At 40.4% G+C, this 24553-nt stretch overlaps 1 protein-coding gene across 3 annotated transcripts in view; it reads right to left on the reverse strand.

The window, feature by feature from the left end:
• LOC139765085 (ubiquitin carboxyl-terminal hydrolase 24-like) overlaps positions 1 to 24553 on the reverse strand; it is a 255707-nt gene that overhangs the window by 133028 nt on the left and 98126 nt on the right. For all 3 annotated transcript variants that reach the window (XM_071692247.1, XM_071692245.1, XM_071692246.1), the window contains 3 exons: positions 22812 to 23030; positions 20449 to 20714; positions 7790 to 8048 (listed from right to left, as the gene is read on the reverse strand). In XM_071692247.1, the coding sequence (XP_071548348.1) occupies positions 7790 to 8048; positions 20449 to 20714; positions 22812 to 23030 (744 nt within the window). The remainder of the gene's footprint in view (positions 1 to 7789; positions 8049 to 20448; positions 20715 to 22811; positions 23031 to 24553) is intronic.

The following is a 24553-nucleotide window of genomic DNA, read 5'->3' on the forward strand; positions in this document are numbered from 1 at the left end:
CATCAAAACCGCTAACACACTCATTTAGCTGCTCCCAAAACACTTGCCTCTCATGATCTTTCTTCTCATGCCCAGGTGCATATGCACCAATAATCACCCACCTCTCTCCATCAACTTTCAGTTTTACCCATATTAATCGAGAATTTACTTTCTTACATTCTATCACATACTCCCACAACTCCTGTTTCAGGAGTATTGCTACTCCTTCCCTTGCTCTTGTCCTCTCACTAACCCCTGACTTCACTCCCCAGACATTTCCAAACCACTCTTCCCCTTTACCCTTGAGCTTCGTTTCACTCAGAGCCAAAACATCCAGGTTCCTTTCCTCAAACATACTACCTATCTCTCCTTTTTTCACATCTTGGTTACATCCACACACATTTAGGCACCCCACTCTGAGCCTTCGAGGAGGATGATCACTCCCCGCGTGACTCCTTCTTCTGTTTCCCATTTTAGAAAGTTAATACAAGGAGGGGAGGATTTCCGGCCCCCCGCTCCCGTCCCCTCTAGTCGCTTTCTACGACACGCGAGGAATACGTGGGAAGTATTCTTTCACCCCTATCCCCAGGGATAATATACATATATATATACATATACACACACACACACACACACACACATATGCACATACACACACACACACACACATACATATATATACATATGAAAAATGTAAGAAACAATTTAGAAAACAAACTTTTAGCTTGAAATGAATGAAAAAAATGAATGTCACATAATGGTTCAACCTCTGGCTATGGAAAGGAAATGTACAATTTATTCACACAAACGTCAATAGCAGTTCTCATCAATTTCACCACTGTGTCAATAAGCTTCAATGTCTAAGCTACATTTTTCTCCAACTTCACTATTTTCTTGTCAAAAACACCATGCATGAAAACTATCACTCCATTAACACAACTATAAACATTTACTTCCCCTTTAAAAGTTCTGGGGAAGTCTGTCTCGATACACTGCGGCGAGGCGACGCGACGCTGACACAATCACTGTCACAATATCACTTCTGCCTCCTCAAGTCAATCTCTCAGCCACAGTGCAGGCCTTCATCGTCGAAATCGGTCTTCTGGAGGTTACCGTTGTCGATGGGTGTGACCATGTCCTTGCTGGAGTTGCAGCCCAGTAGTTGAGGATGGGCTGCAGTTGTAGATCCAGCAGTCTCATCATACGACCATTTTGACTCCATTTTCCTTCCTGACGCAGCAGTGAGGAGGACGAAGAGCACCACAAGGGAGCCCAGCAGGAGCCACGTCGCCGGCAGCACCATCATTATAGCCAACACCCTTCAACATTGTTTTTGGACTGCCCTGCACTGTTGTATCTTTATCTCAGTGTAACTCTTCCTTCACTCTTACCTGGGCTTCACAATCCTGAAGTCTGCCTTCTGTATGAACGTCAGTTGGAATAAACCTGTTGGTTTAACACAGGTGTGTGTGTGTGTGTTTGTGTGTATACCTCGCCCTTTAAAGATCGCTCGATACTGGATTATCACACATCTATCTTTTGAAAAAACTTTTACTTAAGAGTTTGAATGAGGAAAGTCTGTATTTTCTCTGTGGATACGTAAAAAAAGTTAACACACACACACCTACTTCTTTGATCCACACGTTCCGATCCTGTAAAGCAATCACTTCACTTTTTCCTTTTATTATTGTGGTCAAGTAAATAATTTTACTTGTGCCAAGTTGGGAAGTACACACCGCCACGAACACAACCTCGCCCAAGAAAAGTTTATTACTATCGATCCGGTTCTGGTCAACCAAGTTTTAATGTTATACGTACCACGTTCAAACTTCACTGTATACACTATCGATCTATATATCTACCTATCTATATCTCTGATGCCTGTTTCCACCTGGAATTAACATCAAGTGTGTGGCCACAGCGATAGTCTCAATAAATGGTGAACTCCAGTGCCACTTTTTGATGGTAAACTATCAAATGGCAAATATTAGAATAGCTTTCAAATGTATGGATTAGGAAAAATCTAGCAAGTTTTACATAACCTACATATGGCTAAACTAGAATATGCTTATCAGGCTTGGTCAATACACATAAAATTGTACTAGGAGCTAACAGACATGATCTAAAGGAAGGGAACAAAAATGGCACCAAAATAAAGAAAGCTGAGTTCCTGGGAAAATAGAGGCTTTAAATTCAAACAACTTGAAAGAGAGAAGAGTGAAAGGTGACCTCATCATAATCTTTAAGTTTTCAAAACATAATGATGATGTAGGCAGTGAACAATTCTTTGAAAGATGTAGGGATAGAGCAACCATAGGACATAACATACAAGCATGCAACTTGTCAAAAGAGATGTAAAGAAGTAATTTTATTAAACTGGTGTGGTGGAATAAGATGACTGAGGACATGGTTAATGATATGGTTAATCTAATCATTCTACTGTTCACAAATGAGACAGATTCAACATTAATAAGGGATAAGGGAGAACTGCCACCATATGAAGCGCTTCGCCTACACTCAACAAAGCCGTCAAATTAGAAGAAAACTCAGCAAATCTAGTAAATTCAATGGTCCCTTCAGCAAATTTCTTTTTTAGAACCATATTAGTTATTACCCTCAGACTTCATTACTTCACCGTTATTCTTCACCACCACATCCACCTGTGACTGCTTCAACTGATCAAAGATGCTTCTGTTGATCAAAGGTCTTATCTGCTTTTGTTTTGCTTTTTATGAAAAATTATTAGCACATGAATGAGATGTTTGAGGACAATGTGTGGTGTGAGGTGGTTTGATCGAGTAAGTAACGTAAGGGTAAGAGAGATGTGTGGAAATAAAAAGAGCGTGGTTGAGAGAGCAGAAGAGGGTGTTTTGAAATGGTTTGGGCACATGGAGAGAATGAGTGAGGAAAGATTGACCAAGAGGATATATGTGTCGGAGGTGGAGGGAACGAGGAGAAGTGGGAGACCAAATTGGAGGTGGAAAGATGGAGTGAAAAAGATTTTGTGTGATCGAGGCCTGAACATGCAGGAGGGTGAAAGGAGGGCAAGGAATAGAGTGAATTGGATCGATGTGGTATACCAGGGTTGACGTGCTATCAGTGGATTGAATCAGGGCATGTGAAGCGTCTGGGGTAAACCATGGAAAGCTGTGTAGGTATGTATATTTGCGTGTGTGGACATGTGTGTATGCATGTGTATGGGGGTGGGTTGGGCCATTTCTTTTGTCTGTTTCCTTGCGCTACCTCGCAAATGCGGGAGACAGCGACAAAGCAAAAAGAAAAAAAAAGAAAAAAAAAAAAATATATATATATATATATATATATATATATATATATATATATATATATATATATACATATATATATATATGTATTATCCCTGGGGATAGGGGAGAAAGAATACTTCCCACGTATTCCCTGCGTGTCGTAGAAGGCGACTAAAAGGGGAGGGAGCGGGGGGCTGGAAATCTTCCCCTCTCGTTTTTTTTTTTTAATTTTCCAAAACAAGGAACAGAGAAGGGGGCCAGGTGAGGATATGCCCTCCAAGGCCCAGTCTTCTGTTCTTAACGCTACCTCGCTAACGCGGGAAATGGCGAATAGTTTGAAAGAAAGAAAAAGATTAGCACACACATACTCTATCATATTTAAAATTAATACTTTCTGATATGGTGTAATGAATATGAATTCACGTCTTATAAGTACAATGACTGAGTGATAACATAGGTTTAGGGTCACTTGGGATGGGTGGGCAAACATTCAGGAATGTATCCTTAGCTCAACAAGCTATAGTACAGGGAAAAATACATCATTCTTTCTTTCTTTCATAACTGCATTCTGTTTCCAACATTACTGAAGTAGTGCCAGGAACAGATGAACAATAGGCCTCATTCACTCAAATCCATTCTCTAGCTGTCATGTGAAATGCACTGAAACCACACTCCCCAATCTACAACCAGGCTACACAGATTTTTCTGTAGTTTCCCCTAGCTGCTTCACATGCTGTGGTTCACTTCCTTTACAACATATTGCCCCCTATACAGCAAATTGCTCCAGTTCATTCTATTCCATGCATGCATTCACTCTTTCCATGTTTAGACCCCACATCCTTCCATGTGCAATTTGGTCTCCCCCTTCTTTTTACTTCCTCCACTCACATATTCTCTTCTAACTCCATACATTCTTTGTCACCTTCTGCTCATTCATTCTCTCCATATATCCTAACCATTTAAGCACAACCTCTTCTGCTATCTCTATCAACCACTTTTTGTTACCACAACTCTAACTATATCGTTACTTACTCAGTAAACCCTCCTCACACCACTTACTGTCAATTAACATTTTATTTCCAACACATGTACCCTCATCTGTACACTTTTATCTAAATCCCATGCCTTGAATGTGTGAAACAGTGCAAGGAACTGAATGAATTCCAGAAAGTAGATTGTGAGAGATGGGTGATTATCAGTGCTTCGGGTGATTGTCAGTCCTTAAACACCAAGGAATGAGAAGAAAGATTGGATGCGAGTGTTTTGGAAGCAGTTTTCATGCAAGAGACTGGTTATCAGTGATGGGTGATTTAAATATGAAAGTGAGTAATGGGACAGTTGAAGGCATAATTGGGAGCATGGGGCACCCAGTAAAGTGAATGGAAATGCTGAAAAGCTTGTGAAGTTTTGAGCAGAAAAATGGCTGGTGACTTGGTGATTGGGAATACCTGCTTTAAAAAGGACATACACAAGTATATGTATTTTAGTTGGAAAGATGGTAAGCAAGCATTGCTGTATTACATACTAATTGATAAGCATACAAAAGAGAGACTCTTGGATGTGAATTGTGCCTAGAGGGGAAGCTGGTGGGTTGTCTGAAAATTACCTGCTGGTGATGAGGGTGAAGATTGAAGGAGGTTTTCGATGAAAAGGAAACAATATTGGTGAGAAAAGGGTGGTGAAAGTAATGGAGCTTGGAACAGAGATTTGAGCAATAAAGTATCAAGAGAGATTGAGTGTAGAATGCCAAAAGGTATGTATGTCTCTTTTTCCTAAAGAAGAGGAGATAAGGTCAAGATTAATTGGAGATGGCATGATGATCTGTAAAATATTCAAGGTGCCCAGGCCTGAATATCCAGGAGGGTGTGAGTCATGAATAAATGATCTCGTAATCACTTTTCAAACTTTTACTTCTGCATTAAGATCAGGGACAAATGTCATTCTTTAATTTCTTTTAACAGTTATCATATACTTGCTTAGCTTGTTCACAGTAAGCAGCAACTGTCTGTTTCTCTGTCTGTCTTTCTTGTTTCTACAGTATGTCTTTCTGTCTGTGTGTTACTGCCTATTTTCAAAAATTTTTGCAGCATGGGGTTGGTCCTCTACATTTGTGGAGTCCCATCTCTTGAATCTTGCACTTATACATCTTTTATAAACTTTTCTATGCTGTCAGTGTTTGCAGTGTCACTGCTCACCTTGTTCCATCCACTATGCTGACACTATTCTGACATCTTTAATAAGTTTCTTACTTAATTACTTGTTAAGCTTAAAGATGTCATAGAACTATATAGAGCTTTACAAAGATTAAAAAAACATGGTATGGAGACAAAAATTGCTTATCTCTTTCTAAAGATCTACACAAATTTCTCTACATCCACCTGAAACAGTTACTGAATCAAATAATTCAGTGAGTGAAGTGGAACAACCTAGTACCCTCTTCTTAATCTATCTCAACCTCCTCCACCACCCATTTCAAGGCATGATCACCACATTTTCTGGTGAATTTTGATTAAATATCATGTGGCGATGGGAATAAATAAAGGCAGACAGTACGAATTATGTACATGTGTATATATGTATATGTCTGTGTGTACATATATGTATACATTGAGATTTTTTTTTTTTTTTTTTTTGCTTTGTCGCTGTCTCCCGCGTTTGCGAGGTAGCGCAAGGAAACAGACGAAAGAAATGGCCCAACCCACCCCTATACACATGTATATACATACGTCCACACACGCAAATATACATACCTACACAGCTTTCCATGGTTTACCCCAGACTATTCACATGCCTTGATTCAATCCACTGACAGCACGTCAACCCCGGTATACCACATCGCTCCAATTCACTCTATTCCTTGCCCTCCTTTCACCCTCCTGCATGTTCAGGCCCCGATCACCCAAAATCTTTTTCACTCCATCTTTCCACCTCCAATTTGGTCTCCCTCTTCTCCTCGTTCCCTCCACCTCCGACACATATATCCTCTTGGTCAATCTTTCCTCACTCATTCTCTCCATGTGACCAAACCATTTCAGAACACCCTCTTCTGCTCTCTCAACCACACTCTTTTTATTTCCACACATCTCTCTTACCCTTACGTTACTTACTCGATCAAACCACCTCACACCACACATTGTCCTCAAACATCTCATTTCCAGCACATCCATCCTCCTGTGCACAACTCTATCCATAGTCCACGCCTCGCAACCATACAACATTGTTGGAACCACTATTCCTTCAAACATACCCATTTTTGCTTTCCGAGATAATGTTCTCGACTTCCACACATTCTTCAAGGCTCCCAGAATTTTCGCCCCCTCCCCCACCCTATGATCCACTTCCGCTTCCATGGTTCCATCCGCTGCCAGATCCACTCCCAGATATCTAAAACACTTCACTTCCTCCAGTTTTTCTCCATTCAAACTCACCTCCCAATTGACTTGACCCTCAACCCTACTGTACCTAATAACCTTGCTCTTATTCACATTTACTCTTAACTTTCTTCTTTCACACACTTTACCAAACTCAGTCACCAGCTTCTGCAGTTTCTCACATGAATCAGCCACCAGCGCTGTATCATCAGCGAACAACAACTGACTCACTTCCCAAGCTCTCTCATCCCCAACAGACTTCATACTTTCCCCTCTTTCCAAAACTCTTGCATTCACCTCCCTAACAACCCCATCCATAAACAAATTAAACAACCATGGAGACATCACACACCCCTGCCGCAAACCTACATTCACTGAGAACCAATCACTTTCCTCTCTTCCTACACGTACACATGCCTTACATCCTCGATAAAAACTTTTCACTGCTTCTAACAACTTGCCTCCCACACCATATATTCTTAATACCTTCCACAGAGCATCTCTATCAACTCTATCATATGCCTTCTCCAGATCGATAAATGCATTGAGATGTATAGGTATGTATATTTGCGTGTGTGGACGTGTATGTATATACATGTGTATGTGGGTGGGTTGGGCCATTCTTTTGTGTGTTTCCTTGCGCTACCTTGCTAACGCGGGAGAAAGCGACAAAGCAAAATAAAATAAAATAATAAAATCATGTTATACAGAGTATGTTCAATGTATTTTTGGTAGTTTAATACTGTGACTGAGCATTTCCTGTGTAGTTTTATGGCCTTTGGTTCTTCACCTACATTTTCATCTAAACTTATGTGATTCCCTGTATTACAAACTTTCCTTATCAGGTGACCCAGTTGTATTGTTCTTGGTGGAGGTGACCAAGGTGAAGTGGAAGTGGTGACTGGTGTTGGTAGACGTGGTGTGAGATGGTGGTGCTGTGGTGAGATGGAGGTGGGAGAGATAACTATGGTGAATTAGTGGTGATAGGAGCAACTCTAAATTTTCATAACAATGTCTTCTTTGTAAGCCACACCCCTACTTTTGCAATTCTTTTCAAGGAAGTTATGTTCAGCTTATAATCGAGTAAATATGGTAGATATATATAAAAAGAAGTGCTCTAAATAATGTAAAAAAGAAATAAAAAGGAGAGAAGCCATATAATCATAAACTTACCTCAATATTGTACAGCAGTCTAAATGGTGTCATATGAATTGCAGATAGATCAAGTAAAGATCGAAGAATTTCTCGCCCACTTTCTCTATCTTTATCTTTGTCTCTGGTCTTGTCTCTTTTGGCAGGAGAGCCATATGGAGTGGTCCTTGGGCTAGCATCAGAAGCTGATACTCCAGCACTGCAGATGGAGTCAAACTTGTCGGCGACACTAGGGTCCGTTGGCACAAGATAAAGAACACGTCGGACAGCATCCACAATTCTGTTTTTAAATGGAGACATCTGAGGCACCCTTTGATGTATCAAAAAATGAAAGGGAGACATAAACATGTATCATATCAAAATAATAATACAAGGGAAATACAACTAAATGCATCACTATGAGAAACAATTCTATGTCCAGGTTACATTCTTTCCTCCCTGAAAAATCAACAAATGTATCTGTATTTTGATATTCACCAAACTTAACATAAAACGTATGATGATTCTTGAGGTCCTCAATAACCACATATCAGTCTTAGACCAAGCTGTCACTGTGCTCCTCTCTTCTGTCAGACTGCTGAAAGCCATAACCCATACGGTCTACATAAACACAATATCCTAGTCGATATACTACAATTTGTAGGCAAGTGTCCAGACCTTTTATAAATTCCTCTGCTAAATAGTCGTTTTTTTTTTTTTTTTTTTCCGCTGTCTCCCGTGTTTGCGAGGTAGTGCAAGTAAACAGACGAAAGAAATGGCCCAACCCACCCCCATACACATGTATATACATACGTCCACACACGCAAATATACACACCTACACAGCTTTCCATGGTTCACCCCAGACGCTTCACATGCCCTGATTCAATCCACTGACAGCATGTCAACCCCGGTATACCACATCGCTCCAATTCACTCTATTCCTTGCCCTCCTTTCACCCTCCTGCATGTTCAGGCCCCGATCACACAAAATCTTTTTCACTCCATCTTTCCACCTCCAATTTGGTCTCCCTCTTCTCCTCGTTCCCTCCACCTCCGACACATATATCCTCTTGGTCAATCTTTCCTCACTCATTCTCTCCATGTGCCCAAACCATTTCAAAACACCCTCTTCTGCTCTCTCAACCACGCTCTTTTTATTTCCACACATCTCTCTTACCCTTACATTACTTACTTGATCAAACCACCTCACACCACACATTGTCCTCAAACATCTCATTTCCAGCACATCCATCCTCCTGCGCACCACTCTATCCATAGCCCACGCCTCGCAACCATACAACATTGTTGGAACCACTATTCCTTCAAACATACACATTTTTGCTTTCCGAGATAATGTTCTCGACTTCCACACATTCTTCAAGGCTCCCAGAATTTTCGCCCCCTCCCCCACCCTATGATCCACTTCCGCTTCCATGGTTCCATCCGCTGCCAGATCCACTCCCAGATATCTAAAACACTTCACTTCCTCCAGTTTTTCTCCATTCAAACTCACCTCCCAATTGACTTGACCCTTAACCCTACTGTACCTAATAACCTTGCTCTTATTCACATTTACTCTTAACTTTCTTCTTTCACACACTTTACCAAACTCAGTCACCAGCTTCTGCAGTTTCTCACATGAATCAGCCACCAGCGCTGTATCCAGTTTTTCTAATGGCTGCAATTGTACTTAATAATTTTGAACCTTATACGTTTACACTGCTTTCTCTTTTTGTACTTGATGCACCTTTTCATTTCTGTAGTTATATTTTAAAGTCTTCCATGCTTGTTGTGCCAATACGGAGATATTCCTTAGTGCAAATTGGGAACCATGCTTTCCAAGATCTTCCATGTGCAAATTATGATAAATCTCTTCCATCTGTGCTCTGCAAGGTAGAACCACAGCATTTTTAAGTCACTAACTGTCCTGTACTCAAGATCCTTGACTGTATTAATGTGGGCTGTGAAAGACCTGCAATTTTACTTGCTGTGAAAAATTATGTTAGCACCCACTTTAATGAGGAGAGTATTTGTGTCTTCAATAGTATCATCACCAGGCTTACCTCTCATCTTGAAGGTCCATAATATCCAGCCTGCCATCATTATGGAAGAGGTAACTGCTGCTTTGTTGCGTGTGTAAAAGGTTAGGCCATGAGACATAATTACTTCAGCGTCCTTTATACTGCTCTTCCAAGATGTGATGGTGTCCATTTCTGACCAGGACACTGCATTTTTTTTATTTCTTCACTTCAATCATAAAAAAGTAGCTTAAATATTTCATTACAATGCACATTATTATGAAAGGTCCACCAAAAAACCTGGTTTATTTCTAAAGGTTCTTCGCATCTTCCATTGAAAATATTTCCTTACTTATCCTGGTATCATTTGTAAAGAATGTTATGAAACTGGCTTCAGTTTGCTTCTATCTTGGATACGAAAATAAGAAACAGTAAAGGTGCAAATACAACACCTTAGGAGCTGAGCATTTTACACTGGCAGCATTGGAAACAGCCTGATTTATAACAGTCATAATCTGCTAATTACAAAGCTGTACACCATATGTATTCAAATACATACTACACTAAATCCTACACTACACTACCCTGAAACCACATGTCAAAATCACCTTAACATTCAAAATTGCTATTACAGACTTTTTTGACTTTAAATGTAGCAAATATCAAACACTCACAATATTTTCTTATGAAAGTTGGCACCAAATGCAACAGCAGATGTACTAAATCTGCTCATATGCTATGAGAAAACAGCAAAGTAGAAAGCAGTGTGATGTATCTGGTGGATGCATTCAATTTTCACATTCACGTTGCCATGTGGCAAAGTGAAAATCACTGTACAGTCTCTAATCTAGACCAGTCACAATTATTCACAATTTTATAATTTGACCTTCAAAAACATAGCTACATTTATTCCCCCCATTATCTTAAGAATCAGTATCTATCTTTCTACCTTCATGTCTGATGCCTGTTCCCTCAGCACTCCCATCAAGGGGATGGCCAAATCAAATGAGTCTCTACTTATCACCCGTCCTTACATGCCTCCCTCTTATACACCATTCTGCCACCATTTCTTTCCCTCCTATGCTCTTCCACTCTCTTTTACCAAGGTTACAGGTGGTCTTCCTCTCACACTAGACCCTTTAATTGCACTATCATATACTTTCTTTGTAGACTCCCCAACTTGCATTCTTTCCACATGCCCAAGCCACCTCAAAGTATTAGGCTTCACCTGCTCTACCATTCCACAATTCATTCCCTTTGCAATCCCTGCCATACCAAATCTCTAATACACCCCCTCAATACTTTCTCTGCTCCATCTAGTCATACCACAAGCTTCTGTCAAATAGCTCATTTCCATAGCCTAGATTCTAGACCTCTATGAGTCACTGCATGTCCAGGTTTTGGCTGCAAAGGTTAAGGTCAGGAGGACGATGCTGTCTCTTAATTCTTTCTTTACTGACACCTCTACCCTTCATCATTCTATTTAGGGACCCAATGACTTTTCTATCCCCTACTGCTCCCTTATCTCTCCTTCCATATCACCAAAATTACCCAAGATAGCTCCTTAATATTTAGATTTACCTCTTCACATTTTTCTCCCCACATATATATATCAAAGTTAAGTACACTTTATTCTCTCACTCTCACAAGGCTTTGCAAGATTTATGCTTTCCCTTGGTTTCCTTTCAGGCACCATTACTTTAACTCACACTTACCTTCAGTCGTCTACACTACATACATCATAAAACACAAATTCCGGCAACTCTTCTTCACTCTTAGCAAACAACATGGTATCATCCACAAACCACCATAATTCACCATGGCATCCCCCTTCCCTAATTTTGCTTTCATCTCTCCTATCACATATATGTTAAAAGGCCACAGTGACATCATACAGCCCTGCCCCATATCCAAATGTATACTGAAACTTTTGTTCAATTCCCCACCCACTCTTACACATGCATTTGTTCCTTTATAAAAGGCTTTCACACCATCTAACAGTTGTCTCCCTACCCCATAAATCCCTAACACATCACATAAAGCATTCTATTCAACATTTTCTCCAGATCCATAAAATGAGTAAACAGCTTTATATCTTTCACTAGATGTTTTTTCACAGTCATTCTTACTGCGAAAATCAGGTTCACACATCCCCTATCTTTCCTAAAACCCCCTTGCTCCACACTTATTCTACATTCAATCACTTATATCACTCTATCAATCAACATTCTTTCATACACTTTTCCTGGTACACTTAACGTATTCCTCTATAATTGCTAAATACATCCTTGGCACCTTTTCCTTTGACTAAAAGAGCAATAATAGCTTTTACTTAATCCTGAACAACCTTCTGCTTCCATGCCAAATTACATATCAAACGCATCCACTTATCACAATTTCTTGTCCATACTTTAGAATTTCAGCCATAATCCCAACCATTCCATGTGACTTTCCTACATGCATTCTCATTTTTGCCCTTTTTAACCTCCTTCTTGCTATAGGCCCCTGCACTTCTATTCTTTTCCTTCCATCCTCAAACATGCATGTAACAACTGCTGCCTCATACACATACATACACATGTACATATTCATACTTGTTTGCTGTCATTTGCAGTTCATCTGACTATATTTTCTTTCACATTACTATCAATCTCAGATATGATTACAAACATACACATGAACATATTCATACTTGTTTGCTGTCATTTGCAGTTCATCTGACTATATTTTCTCTCACATTCCTATCAATCTCAGATATGATTACAAACAATGTGAGGCTAATTGCAATATTTAGTACGGCATATTGGTCTGGGTAGTTCTAATCAAACATTTAATAGTCCAAAAATAATTGCTTTACTCTGGGAAAACTTCTGGTAGTTACAACAGTCAGTTATGTTTTGTAAACAGAAATCAGATGGGACATAAAGAAAACCACATATTCTCCATAAAGTCATAACACTGATACTGTTTGGAGGATACCCAAAAGCATTTCTTCATGGGACTGTATCTATTTGCAGCTACAAAGAACTTCCTCTCGTTCAGTACTTCTTTGATTCCAATTTTTCCCCAAAATATTTTCTTCTGCTACTTTCTATTGATATCAGTGGGGTTAATGATAGCTACATAGCCAGCCAGTATCTAAATGTTTGTCAAGTTGCACTCCTCTGACCCAGGTAGTTATTTTTTCTTTCTGCCTCACCCAAACATCGATGGCTAGCATTCTGTCCACAGACACAATCACTCCTTGTCACAGCACTTGACATCACTGAACTCATACAACTCATTCTCTGTAACTTTATTTTTTTCCTGGAGCAAGCACTATACATTAGCCATGCCTTTTGGCAATATAGTAACAGCAATGAAGAGAAGTAGTAGGTGAGAACATTATGCAGGAGTATTAGGTAGAAACATAGAAGTATTAAGCAGGAACATTGGGCAAGATCATTAGATGAAAGTAGTAGGTTCAAACATCAGGTAAGAACACTGCATAGACACATTAGGTAAAAGTAGTAGGTAGGTACAGTAGGTAGGAACCTCTGGAAACACTGTGTTAGAGGTGCCCTCTGCAAGTGATAAGGAGGCACTACAGGATAATAAGAGGCACTGGAGTTACTCAATTATGAAGACTCTTTTGCCATGGCCATCCCCTTGTAGGTATTTCCAAAGGGAATAGGAATCAGAGATACAGATAGATACTTTCTAAAGTGGGGCCTGGATGTGGACAGGGAACTGTGGTTTTGGTGCATTACACATGACAGCTAGAGACTGAGAGCGAGTGAATGTGGCATTTTTTGTCTGTTTTCCTGGCACTACCTCACTAATGTGGGAATAACAATCAAGGATAATAAAATAAATACTTTCTGCAGCAGTAATCCATAAGATACTTTCTCAAATGCTATTGCAAAATCTAGAAAAAAGAAAAAAAAAAAAAAATATATATATATATATTATATATATATATATATATATATTATATATATATATATATTATATATATATATATATATATATTATATATATATATATATATATATATATATATATATATGTGTCTGTGTGTGTATATATATGTTGAAATGTATATGTCTGTGTATATATATGTTGAAATGTATATGTCTGTGTATATATATGTTGAAATGTATATGTCTGTGCATATATATGTATGTATACGCTGAAATGTATGTAAGGCACGTGTATGTGTAGGAAGAGAGGAAAAGTGATTGGTTCTCAGAGAATGAAGGTTTGCGGCAGGGGTGTCTGATGTCTCGATGGTTGTTTAATTTGTGTATGGATGGGTTGTTTGGGAGGTGAATGCAAGAGTTTTGGAAAGAGGGGCTTGGGATGAGAGAGCTTGGGAAGTGAGTCAGTTGTTGTTCGCTGGTGATACAGCGCTGATGGCTGATTCATGTGAGAAACTGCAGAAGCTGGTGACTGAGTTTGGTAAAGTGTGTGAAAGAAGAAAGTTAAGAGTAAATGTGAATAAGAGCAAGGTTATTAGGTACAGTAGGGTTGAGGGTCAAGTCAATTGGGAGGTAAGTTTGAATGGAGAAAAACTGGAGGAAGTAAAGTGTTTTAGATATCTGGGAGTGGATTGGCAGCGGATGGAACCATGGAAGCGGAAGTAAATCATAGGGTGGGGGAGGGGGTGAAAATCCTGGGAGCCTTGAAGAATGTGTGGAAGTCGAGAACATTATCTCGGAAAGCAAAAATGGGTATGTTTGAAGGAATAGTGGTTCCAACAATGTTGTATGGTTGCGAGGCGTGGGCTATGGATAGAGTTGTGCGCAGGAGGGTGGATGTGCTGGAAATGAGATGTTTGAGGACAATATGTGGTGTGAGGTGGTTTGATCGAGTAAGTAATGTAAGGGTAAGAGAGATGTGTGGAAATAAAAAGAGTGTGGTTGAGAGAGTAGAAGAGGGTGTTTTGAAATGGTTTGGGCACATGGAGAGAATGAGTGAGGAAAGATTGACCAAGAGAATATATGTGTCGGAGGTGGAGGGAACGAGAAGTGGGAGACCAAATTGGAGGTGGAAAGATGGAGTAAAAAAGATTTTGAGTGATCGGGGCCTGAACATACAGGAGGGTGAAAGGCGGGCAAGGAATAGAGTGAATTGGATCGATGTGGTATACCGGGATCGACGTGCTGTCAATGGATTGAATTAGGGCATGTGAAGCGTTTGGGTAAACCATGGAAAGTTGTGTGGGGCCTGGATGTGGAAAGGGAGTTGTGGTTTCGGGCATTATTACATGACAGCTAGAGACTGAGAGCGAGTGAATGTGGCATTTTTTGTCTGTTTTCCTGGCACTACCTCGCTGAAGCATTGGGGTAGCGATGCTGTTTCCTGTGGGGCAGGGTAGCACTAGGAATGGATGAAGGCAAACATATATGAATAAGTGTATATATGTATATGTCTGTGTGTGTATATATATGTGTACATTGAGATGTATAGTTATGTATATTTGTGTGTGTGGAGTGTATGTACATACATGTGTATGGGGGTGGGTTGGGCCATTTCTTTCGTCTGTTTCCTTGCGTACCTCGCAAATGCTGGGAGACAGCGGCAAAGCAAATTAAATAAACTAAATAATAAGGTATTTTACTTTGTGCAAGCTATAAAAAACAACTACAATACAGCAACTTCACTAAACAAACGTTCTGATGTTACCTGACATGACCTTGTGACTTCGCCATCCGTTATACAAGACCTGAAAAAAACATACATTAAAAAAATATGCATGATATAAAAATCACGCTTGGTCTTACGTTCCACCGTGCTAACGGCTGCGTGCATAGTAGGACAGTGAATTACCAGGACGATCTTGCCATTGTTACATCACAAGCATCTCTTCAGTTCTCGCTCTCCGTTACCCTTCAGCAAGTAAGAGTTATTCGAGTGAATCTGCAATTTATGTGCTGGATAAAGGTGATGAGCAAGTGGGAATAACCATTCAAATTGTTGATATATCTGGGCAGAGTGGCCAAGGAAGATGCTGGATCTGGAATGAAATGAGGTAATCACCTAAAATGAAGGAGGAAAAAAGTTTATGTGATTACATGTGATCTACAGTAGTCCCGATTTGCAGTCTCCACAGTTTTAAAGGACAAGGAAAAAACATATGAAGCAGTTAAAGTTCCCAGCAAGTTAAGTATGCAAGTCTAACATAATAAAAGAAATAAAATTAAATAACACTGCAACGACAAGGGAACATCACAAATGGAAAAGTTGATGCTGCGGATGAAAGATCAAATTAAAAAATGTGTACCACAAAACTTACTACCAATTCCGGGAAGGCTGAAAGTCTTTAAAAGACTTTGAAGGAGTGGAGAGGGAGAGGATGACATCGAGAACTTCACAGCAAGTCATGGTTGGTTCAACAGAATTAAAGAAGATTTAGCCTGCACAAAGTTTGAGTCACAGGTGAAGCAGCAAGTGCTGACAAAGGAGCTGCCAAAAAGTTAATTGAAAGTTTGAATGAATCAAACCATGAACAAAAGAATCTAAATTCAAAGTGAGAAGAAAATACAGAATCGCATAATAATCTGGTTGATAAAAAACAAGATAATCATGATAGAAATTGAGTAGGATAACAGAATGCTGGACAGGTATATGAATTCTACATGCCATGCTGACATACATCCGACTTTTGTCTAATTCAAGATACGACCATTCGGTCAGAATGGAACTCGGACATGTTGGAAAACATCTGTACATACCTGCTGAATACTCAAGTCTTCTGAGTCTTCTACCCAATGAATTAGCTCTATGGATTACCATCATATTTTTGGACAAAGTTTAATCTAAAATAGACCAAAAACATACACTGGCACAAACTTCTGAAGCCAGTTTGGATGAATCAACATTACTAAGTAAAAGTAAACCAGTTCATTTCTAAACTACCTCTGAATTTTTCTACAAATATCATTTCTATAAAGTTTCATTTAAATCAAATGATACATGGGAACTGAAGATTAAACAGAAACGGACAAGGACTCAAATTTTCCCAAAAGAGCAAAATAATACAAGTGAGAAATAATCAATTAATTCATTAACTTACTGTGGTTCCTCAAGCTGGGCCAACTCATACAGCATTGAAAAGACATCATGACCTGGCTGGCCATGACCACGCCTGGCAGCTGCTTTTCTTGATCTAGGTTGTACTGACATCCATGACATCTCCTACGGCTGCCAAAGGTGGTCCAGCCCCTAATCTTGAGTGTCCACCTGATGCTCCTGATCCTCCTGCTCCATCAGAACCACTTCCCTCATAAATATCACAGTAACTTGCAGTACCTGGCAGTTCATCCCAGTTATCACCAACCTGGAAATATATTTCGAAATATGAGCCTTTTCATACAAAACTCAATATAAAGTAACAGAAATTTCATTTCACTTAATTCATATTTCATCTAATACACTGTTTTCATATTCCAAATCATATACAAACTAGAAATGTAAACCTCAGAAAGCAAATGCAGTATGCATCCCTCTCCATTATCACTCACAATTATACCCACCACAGAAGATACATACCACCATACCATCTTCACTACATCCCCTAACTTCTATCAGTTTCATGGGCATTGACCTGAAACGTACAGGTTTTTACCAGACCCTCAACTTCACTTCACCCTCATCTTTACTAGACCCTCAACTTCACTTCACCCTCATCTTTACTACATGCTCATCTTCACTACACCATAATATAGGCAGCAAGTATGGATCTGTACTATGGGTATATATGTATATGTCTGTGTATATATATGTTGAAATGTATATGTCTGTGCATATATATGTATGTATACGCTGAAATGTATGTAAGGCACGTGTATGTGTAGGAAGAGAGGAAAAGTGATTGGTTCTCAGAGAATGAAGGTTTGCGGCAGGGGTGTCTGATGTCTCGATGGTTGTTTAATTTGTGTATGGATGGGTTGTTTGGGAGGTGAATGCAAGAGTTTTGGAAAGAGGGGCTGTTGGGGATGAGAGAGCTTGGGAAGTGAGTCAGTTGTTGTTCGCTGATGATACAGCGCTGGTGGCTGATTCATGTGAGAAACTGCAGAAGCTGGTGACTGAGTTTGGTAAAGTGTGTGGAAGAAGAAAGTTAAGAGTAAATGTGAATAAGAGCAAGGTTATTAGGTACAGTAGGGTTGAGGGTCAAGTCAATTGGGAGGTGAGTTTGAATGGAGAAAAACTGGAGGAAGTGAAGTGTTTTAGATATCTGGGAGTGGATCTGGCAGCGGATGGAACCATGGAAGCGGAAGTGAATCATAGGGTGGGGGAGGGGGCGAAAATCCTAGGAGCCTTGAAGAATGTGTGGAAGTCGAGAACATTATCTCCGAAAGCAAAAATGGGTATGATTGAAGGAATAGTGGTTCCAACAATGTTGTATGGTTGCGAGGCGTGGGCTATGGATAGAGTTGTGCGCAGGAGGGTGAATGTGCTGGAAATAAGATGTTTGAGGACAATATGTGGTGTGAGGTGGTTTGATCGAGTAAGTAATGTAAGAATGAGAGAGATGTGTGGAAATAAAAAGAGTGTGGTTGAGAGAGCAGAGGAGGGTGTTTTGAAATGGTTTGGTCACATGGAGAGAATGAGTGAGGAAAGATTGACAAAGAGGATATATGTGTCGGAGGTGGAGGGAACGAGGAGAAGTGGGAGACCAAATTGGAGGTGGAAAGATGGAGTGAAAAAGATTTTGTGTGATCGGGGCCTGAACATGCAGGAGGGTGAAAGGAGGGCAAGGAATAGACTGAATTGGATCGATGTGGTATACCAGGGTTGATGTGCTGTCAGTGGATTGAATCAGGGCATGTGAAGCGTCTGGGGTAAACCATGGAAAGTTGTGTGGGGCCTGGATGTGGAAAGGGAGCTGTGGTTTCGGGCATTATTGCATGACAGCTAGAGACTGAGTGTGAACGAATGGGGCCTTTGTTGTCTTTTCCTAGTGCTACATCGCACACATGAGGGGGGATGGGGATGGTATTCCATGTGTGGCAAGGTGGCGATGGGAATGAATAGGGGCAGGCAGTGTGAATTGTGTGCATGGGTATATATGTATGTGTCTGTGTGTGTATATATATGTGTACATTGAGATGTATAGGTATGTATATTTGCGTGTGTGGACGTGTATGTATATACATTGTGTATGGGGGTGATTTGGGCCATTTCTTTCGTCTGTTTCCTTGCGCTACCTCGCAAATGCGGGAGACAGCGGCAAAGCAAAATAAATAAACATAATAAAAGGTTTAACTGTGCAAGCTATTAAAAACAACTACAATACAGCAACTTCACTAAACAAACAGTTCTGATGTTACCTGACATGACCTATGTGACTTACGACCATCCGTATACAAGACCTGAAAAAACATACATTAAAAAATATGCATGAATATAAAAATCACGCTTGGTCATACGTCCACCAGTGCTAACGGCTGCGTGCATAGGACAGTGAATACCAGACGATCTCGCCATTGTGTACATCACAGCATCTCTCTCAGTTCTCGCTCTCAGTTACCATTCAGCAAGTAAGAGTTATTCGAGTGAATCTGACAAATTTTTGTGCTGGATAAAGGTGATGAGCAAGAGGAAAAACCCATCATATGTTGATATATCTGGCAAGAAGCCAAGGAAGATGCTGGATCTGGAACTGAAAATGAAGGTAATCACCTAAAATGAAGGAGGAAAAAAGTTTATGTGATTACATGTGATCTACAGTAGTCCCATTTGCAGTCTCCACAGTTTTAAAGGACAAGGAAAAAACATATGAAGCAGTTAAAGGTTCAGCAAGTATGAAGTCTAACATAATAACAAAGCAACGACAAGGGAACATCCACAAAATGGAAAAGTTGATGCTGCGGATGAAAGATCAAATTAAAAAATGTGTACCACAAAACTTACTACCAATTCCGGGAAAGGCTGAAAGTCTTTAAAAGACTTTGAAGGAGTGAGAGGGAGAGGATGACATCGAGAACTTCACAGCAAGTCATGGTTGGTTCAACAGAATTTAAAGAAGATTTAGCCTGCACAAAGTTTGAGTCACAGGTGAAGCAGCAAGTGCTGACAAAGGAGCTGCCAAAAAGTTAATTGAAAGTTTGAATGAATCAAACCATGAACAAAAGAATCTCAAATTCAAAGTGAGAAGAAAATACAGAATCGCATAATAATCTGGTTGATAAAAAACAAGATAATCATGATAGAAATTGAGTAGGATAACAGAATGCTGGACAGGTATATGAATTCTACATGCCATGCTGACATACATCCGACTTTTGTCTAATTCAAGATACGACCATTCGGTCAGAATGGAACTCGGACATGTTGGAAAACATCTGTACATACCTGCTGAATACTCAAGTCTTCTGAGTCTTCTACCCCAATGAATTAGCTCTATGGATTACCATCATATTTTTGGACAAAGTTTAATCTAAAATAGACCAAAAACATACACTGGCACAAACTTCTGAAGCCAGTTTGGATGAATCAACATTACTAAGTAAAAGTAAACCCAGTTCATTTCTAAACTACCTCTGAATTTTTCTACAAATATCATTTCTATAAAGTTTCATTTAAATCAAATGATACATGGGAACTGAAGATTAAACAGAAACGGACAAGGACTCAAATTTTCCCAAAAGAGCAAAATAATACAAGTGAGAAATAATCAATTAATTCATTAACTTACTGTGGTTCCTCAAGCTGGGCCAACTCATACAGCATTGAAAAGACATCATGACCCTGGCTGGCCATGACCACGCCTGGCAGCTGCTTTTCTTGATCTAGGTTGTACTGACATCCATGACCATCTCCTACGGCTGCCAAAGGTGGTCCAGCCCCTAGTCTTGAGTGTCCACCTGATGCTCCTGATCCTCCTGCTCCATCAGAACCACTTCCCTCATAAATATCACAGTAACTTGCAGTACCTGGCAGTTCATCCCAGTTATCACCAACCTGGAAATATATTTCGAAATATGAGCCTTTTCATACAAAACTCAATATAAAGTAACAGAAATTTCATTTCACTTAATTCATATTTCATCTAATACACTGTTTTCATATTCCAAATCATATACAAACTAGAAATGTAAACCTCAGAAAGCAAATGCAGTATGCATCCCTCTCCATTATCACTCACAATTATACCCACCACAGAAGGATACACCACCATACTCATCTTCACTACATCCCCTAACTTCTATCAGTTTCATGGGCATTGACCTGAAACGTACAGGTTTTTACCAGACCCTCAACTTCACTTCACCCTCATCTTTACTAGACCCTCAACTTCACTTCACCCTCATCTTTACTACATGCTCATCTTCACTACACCATAATATAGGCAGCAAGTATGGATATGTACATGGGTATATATGTATATGTCTGTGTATATATATGTTGAAATGTATATGTCTGTGCATATATATGTATGTATACGCTGAAATGTATGTAAGGCACGTGTACGTGTAGGAAGAGAGGAAAGTGATTGGTTCTCAGAGAATGAAGGTTTGCGGCAGGGGTGTCTGATGTCTCGATGGTTGTTTAATTTGTGTATGGATGGGGTTGTTTGGGAGGTGAATGCAAGAGTTTTGGAAAGAGGGGCTTGGGATGAGAGAGCTTGGGAAGTGAGTCAGTTGTTGTTCGCTGGTGATACAGCGCTGATGGCTGATTCATGTGAGAAACTGCAGAAGCTGGTGACTGAGTTTGGTAAAGTGTGTGAAAGAAGAAAGTTAAGAGTAAATGTGAATAAGAGCAAGGTTATTAGGTACAGTAGGGTTGAGGGTCAAGTCAATTGGGAGGTAAGTTTGAATGGAGAAAAACTGGAGGAAGTAAAGTGTTTTAGATATCTGGGAGTGGATCTGGCAGCGGATGGAACCATGGAAGCGGAAGTAAATCATAGGGTGGGGGAGGGGGTGAAAATCCTGGGAGCCTTGAAGAATGTGTGGAAGTCGAGAACATTATCTCGGAAAGCAAAAATGGGTATCTTTGAAGGAATAGTGGTTCCAACAATGTTGTATGGTTGCGAGGCGTGGGCTATGGATAGAGTTGTGCGCAGGAGGGTGGATGTGCTGGAAATGAGATGTTTGAGGAAAGATGTGGTGTGAGGTGGTTTGATCGAGTAAGTAACGTAAGGGTAAGAGAGATGTGTGGAAATAAAAAGAGCGTGGTTGAGAGAGCAGAAGAGGGTGTTTTGAAATGGTTTGGGCACATGGAGAGAATGAGTGAGGAAAGATTGACCAAGAGGATATATGTGTTGGAGGTGGAGGGAACGAGAAGTGGGAGACCAAATTGGAGGTGGGAAGATGGAGTGACAAAGATTTTGAGTGATCGGGGCCTGAACATGCAGGAGGGTGAAAGGTGGGCAAGGAATAGAGTGAATTGGATCGATGTGGTATACCGGGGTCGATGTGCTGTCAATGGATTGAATCAGGGCATGTGAAGCGTCTGGGGTAAACCATGGAAAGTTGTGTGGGGCCTGGATGTGGAAAGGGAGCTGTGGTTTCAGGCATTATTGCATGACAGCTGGAGACTGAGTGTGAGCGAATGGGGCCTTTGTTGTCTTTTCCTGGCACTGCTTTGCGCACATGAGGGGGGAGGGGGACGTTATTCCATGTGTGGCGGGGTGGCGATGGGGGTGAGTAGGGGCAGACAGTGTGAATTGTGTGCATGTGTGTATATGTGTGTCTGTGTGTGTATATATGTGTGTACGTTGGGATGTGTGGGTGTGCATGTTTGCGTGTGTGGATGTGTATGTGTGTGTATATGTGGGGGTGGGTTGGGCCATTTCTTTTGTCTGTTTCCTTGTGCTACCTCGCAGGCGCGGGAGACAGCAACAAGGCAAAATAAAAATAAAAAAAATGTCTCTTAAAGTTCATTATTGAGTATACACTGTAAAGATGTGACATATTTTTGTTACTTGACTGGCTACTTTCATACAAGAATTATCGATAAAACTTTCCCTTTTCTCTCCAAACATGAAAGATTTCAGTGAAATATAGACTTAAATCTAATCCCATCACAATGGAAACTTTTCCTCTGAAATGATCTTACCTCTTTGAGCTGAGCAACACCTGATGTATTGATCTTGGCTATGACAGATGTGTTTGTGCTGATGCCCAAGTGATGCAAAAGTCGATTATCCTGCTCCCCACCATTAATCAACCTTCCACTGTTTTCCCCAAAAGAGAGAGTCTGGACCTGCTCTAGGGGCACACGGGCAAAGTTGGCAATTTTTCCTCGCACAACACCAATACGCTCATTACTGTGGCACTGCAGAAATGTAGCACATCAGAAACAGAATTACAAGTTCATAATACACACCACAGCTTAAACTGTGAAAATGTAAGTTATAAAGTATGGAAAACAATTTCTCTACTATTGACATATCCCTATTAGCATCTGAAACACTTCCTTGGTGAGGAGTTATAACACAAATTTATCCCAATATGAGTGAGGCGCGGGCTATGGATAGAGTTGTGCGCAGGAGGGTGGATGTGCTGGAAATGAGATGTTTGAGGACAATATGTGGTGTGAGGTGGTTTGATCGAGTAAGTAATGTAAGGGTAAGAGAGATGTGTGGAAATAAAAAGAGTGTGGTTGAGAGAGTAGAAGAGGGTGTTTTGAAATGGTTTGGGCACATGGAGAGACTGAGTGAGGAAAGATAGACCAAGAGGATATATGTGTCGGAGGTGGAGGGAACGAGAAGTGGGAGACCAAATTGGAGGTGGAAAGATGGAGTAAAAAAGATTTTGAGTGATCGGGGCCTGAACATACAGGAGGGTGAAAGGCGGGCAAGGAATAGAGTGAATTGGATCGATGTGGTATACCGGGGTTGACGTGCTGTCAATGGATTGAATCAGGGCATGTGAAGCGTTTGGGGTAAACCATGGAAAGTTCTGTGGGGCCTGGATGTGGAAAGGGAGTTGTGGTTTCGGGCATTATTACATGACAGCTAGAGATTAGGTGTGAACGAATGGGGCCTTTGTTATCTTTTCCTAGTGCTACCTCGCACACATGAGGGGGGAGGGGGATGTTATTCCATGTGTGGCGAGGTGGCAATGGGAATAAATAAAGGCAGACAGTAGGAATTATGTACATTTGTATATATGTATATGTCTGTGTGTGTATATATATGTGTACATTGAGATGTATAGTTATGTATATTTGTGTGTGTGGACGTGTATGTACATACATGTGTATGGGGGTGGGTTGGGCCATTTCTTTTGTCTGTTTCCTTGCGCTACCTCGCAAACGTGGGAGACAGTGACATAGCAAAATAAATAAATAAATAAATATATGAGCTGTAATTAATCATTCAACCCCGAGCCCTCTTTTACTTGACTACAGCAGCTTCGAGACTGTGCTTTACATGGGAGTAGGGTTAGGTGGGCTCCCTGGAGTGCAGAGAACCTCAAAAAAGCAACCATATATCATGAACAACAATATATATTTATTTATTTTGCTTTGTCGCTATCTCCCACGTTTGCGAGGTAGCGCAAGGAAACAGACGAAAGAAATGGCCCAACCCACCCCCATACACAATGTATACACACACACACATCCACACACGCAAATATACATACCTATACATCTCAATGTACATATATATATATGTACATACACAGACACATACATATATACCCATGCACACAATTCACACTGTCTGCCCCCATTCACTCCCATCGCCACTTCGCCACACATGGAATACCATCCCCCTCCCCCCTCATGTGTGCGAGGTAGCACTATGAAAAGACAACAAAGGACCCATTCGTTCACACTCAGTCTCTAGCTGC

This window comes from Panulirus ornatus, chromosome 52 (genome assembly GCF_036320965.1).
Source record: "Panulirus ornatus isolate Po-2019 chromosome 52, ASM3632096v1, whole genome shotgun sequence".
Lineage (NCBI taxonomy): Eukaryota > Metazoa > Arthropoda > Malacostraca > Decapoda > Palinuridae > Panulirus > Panulirus ornatus.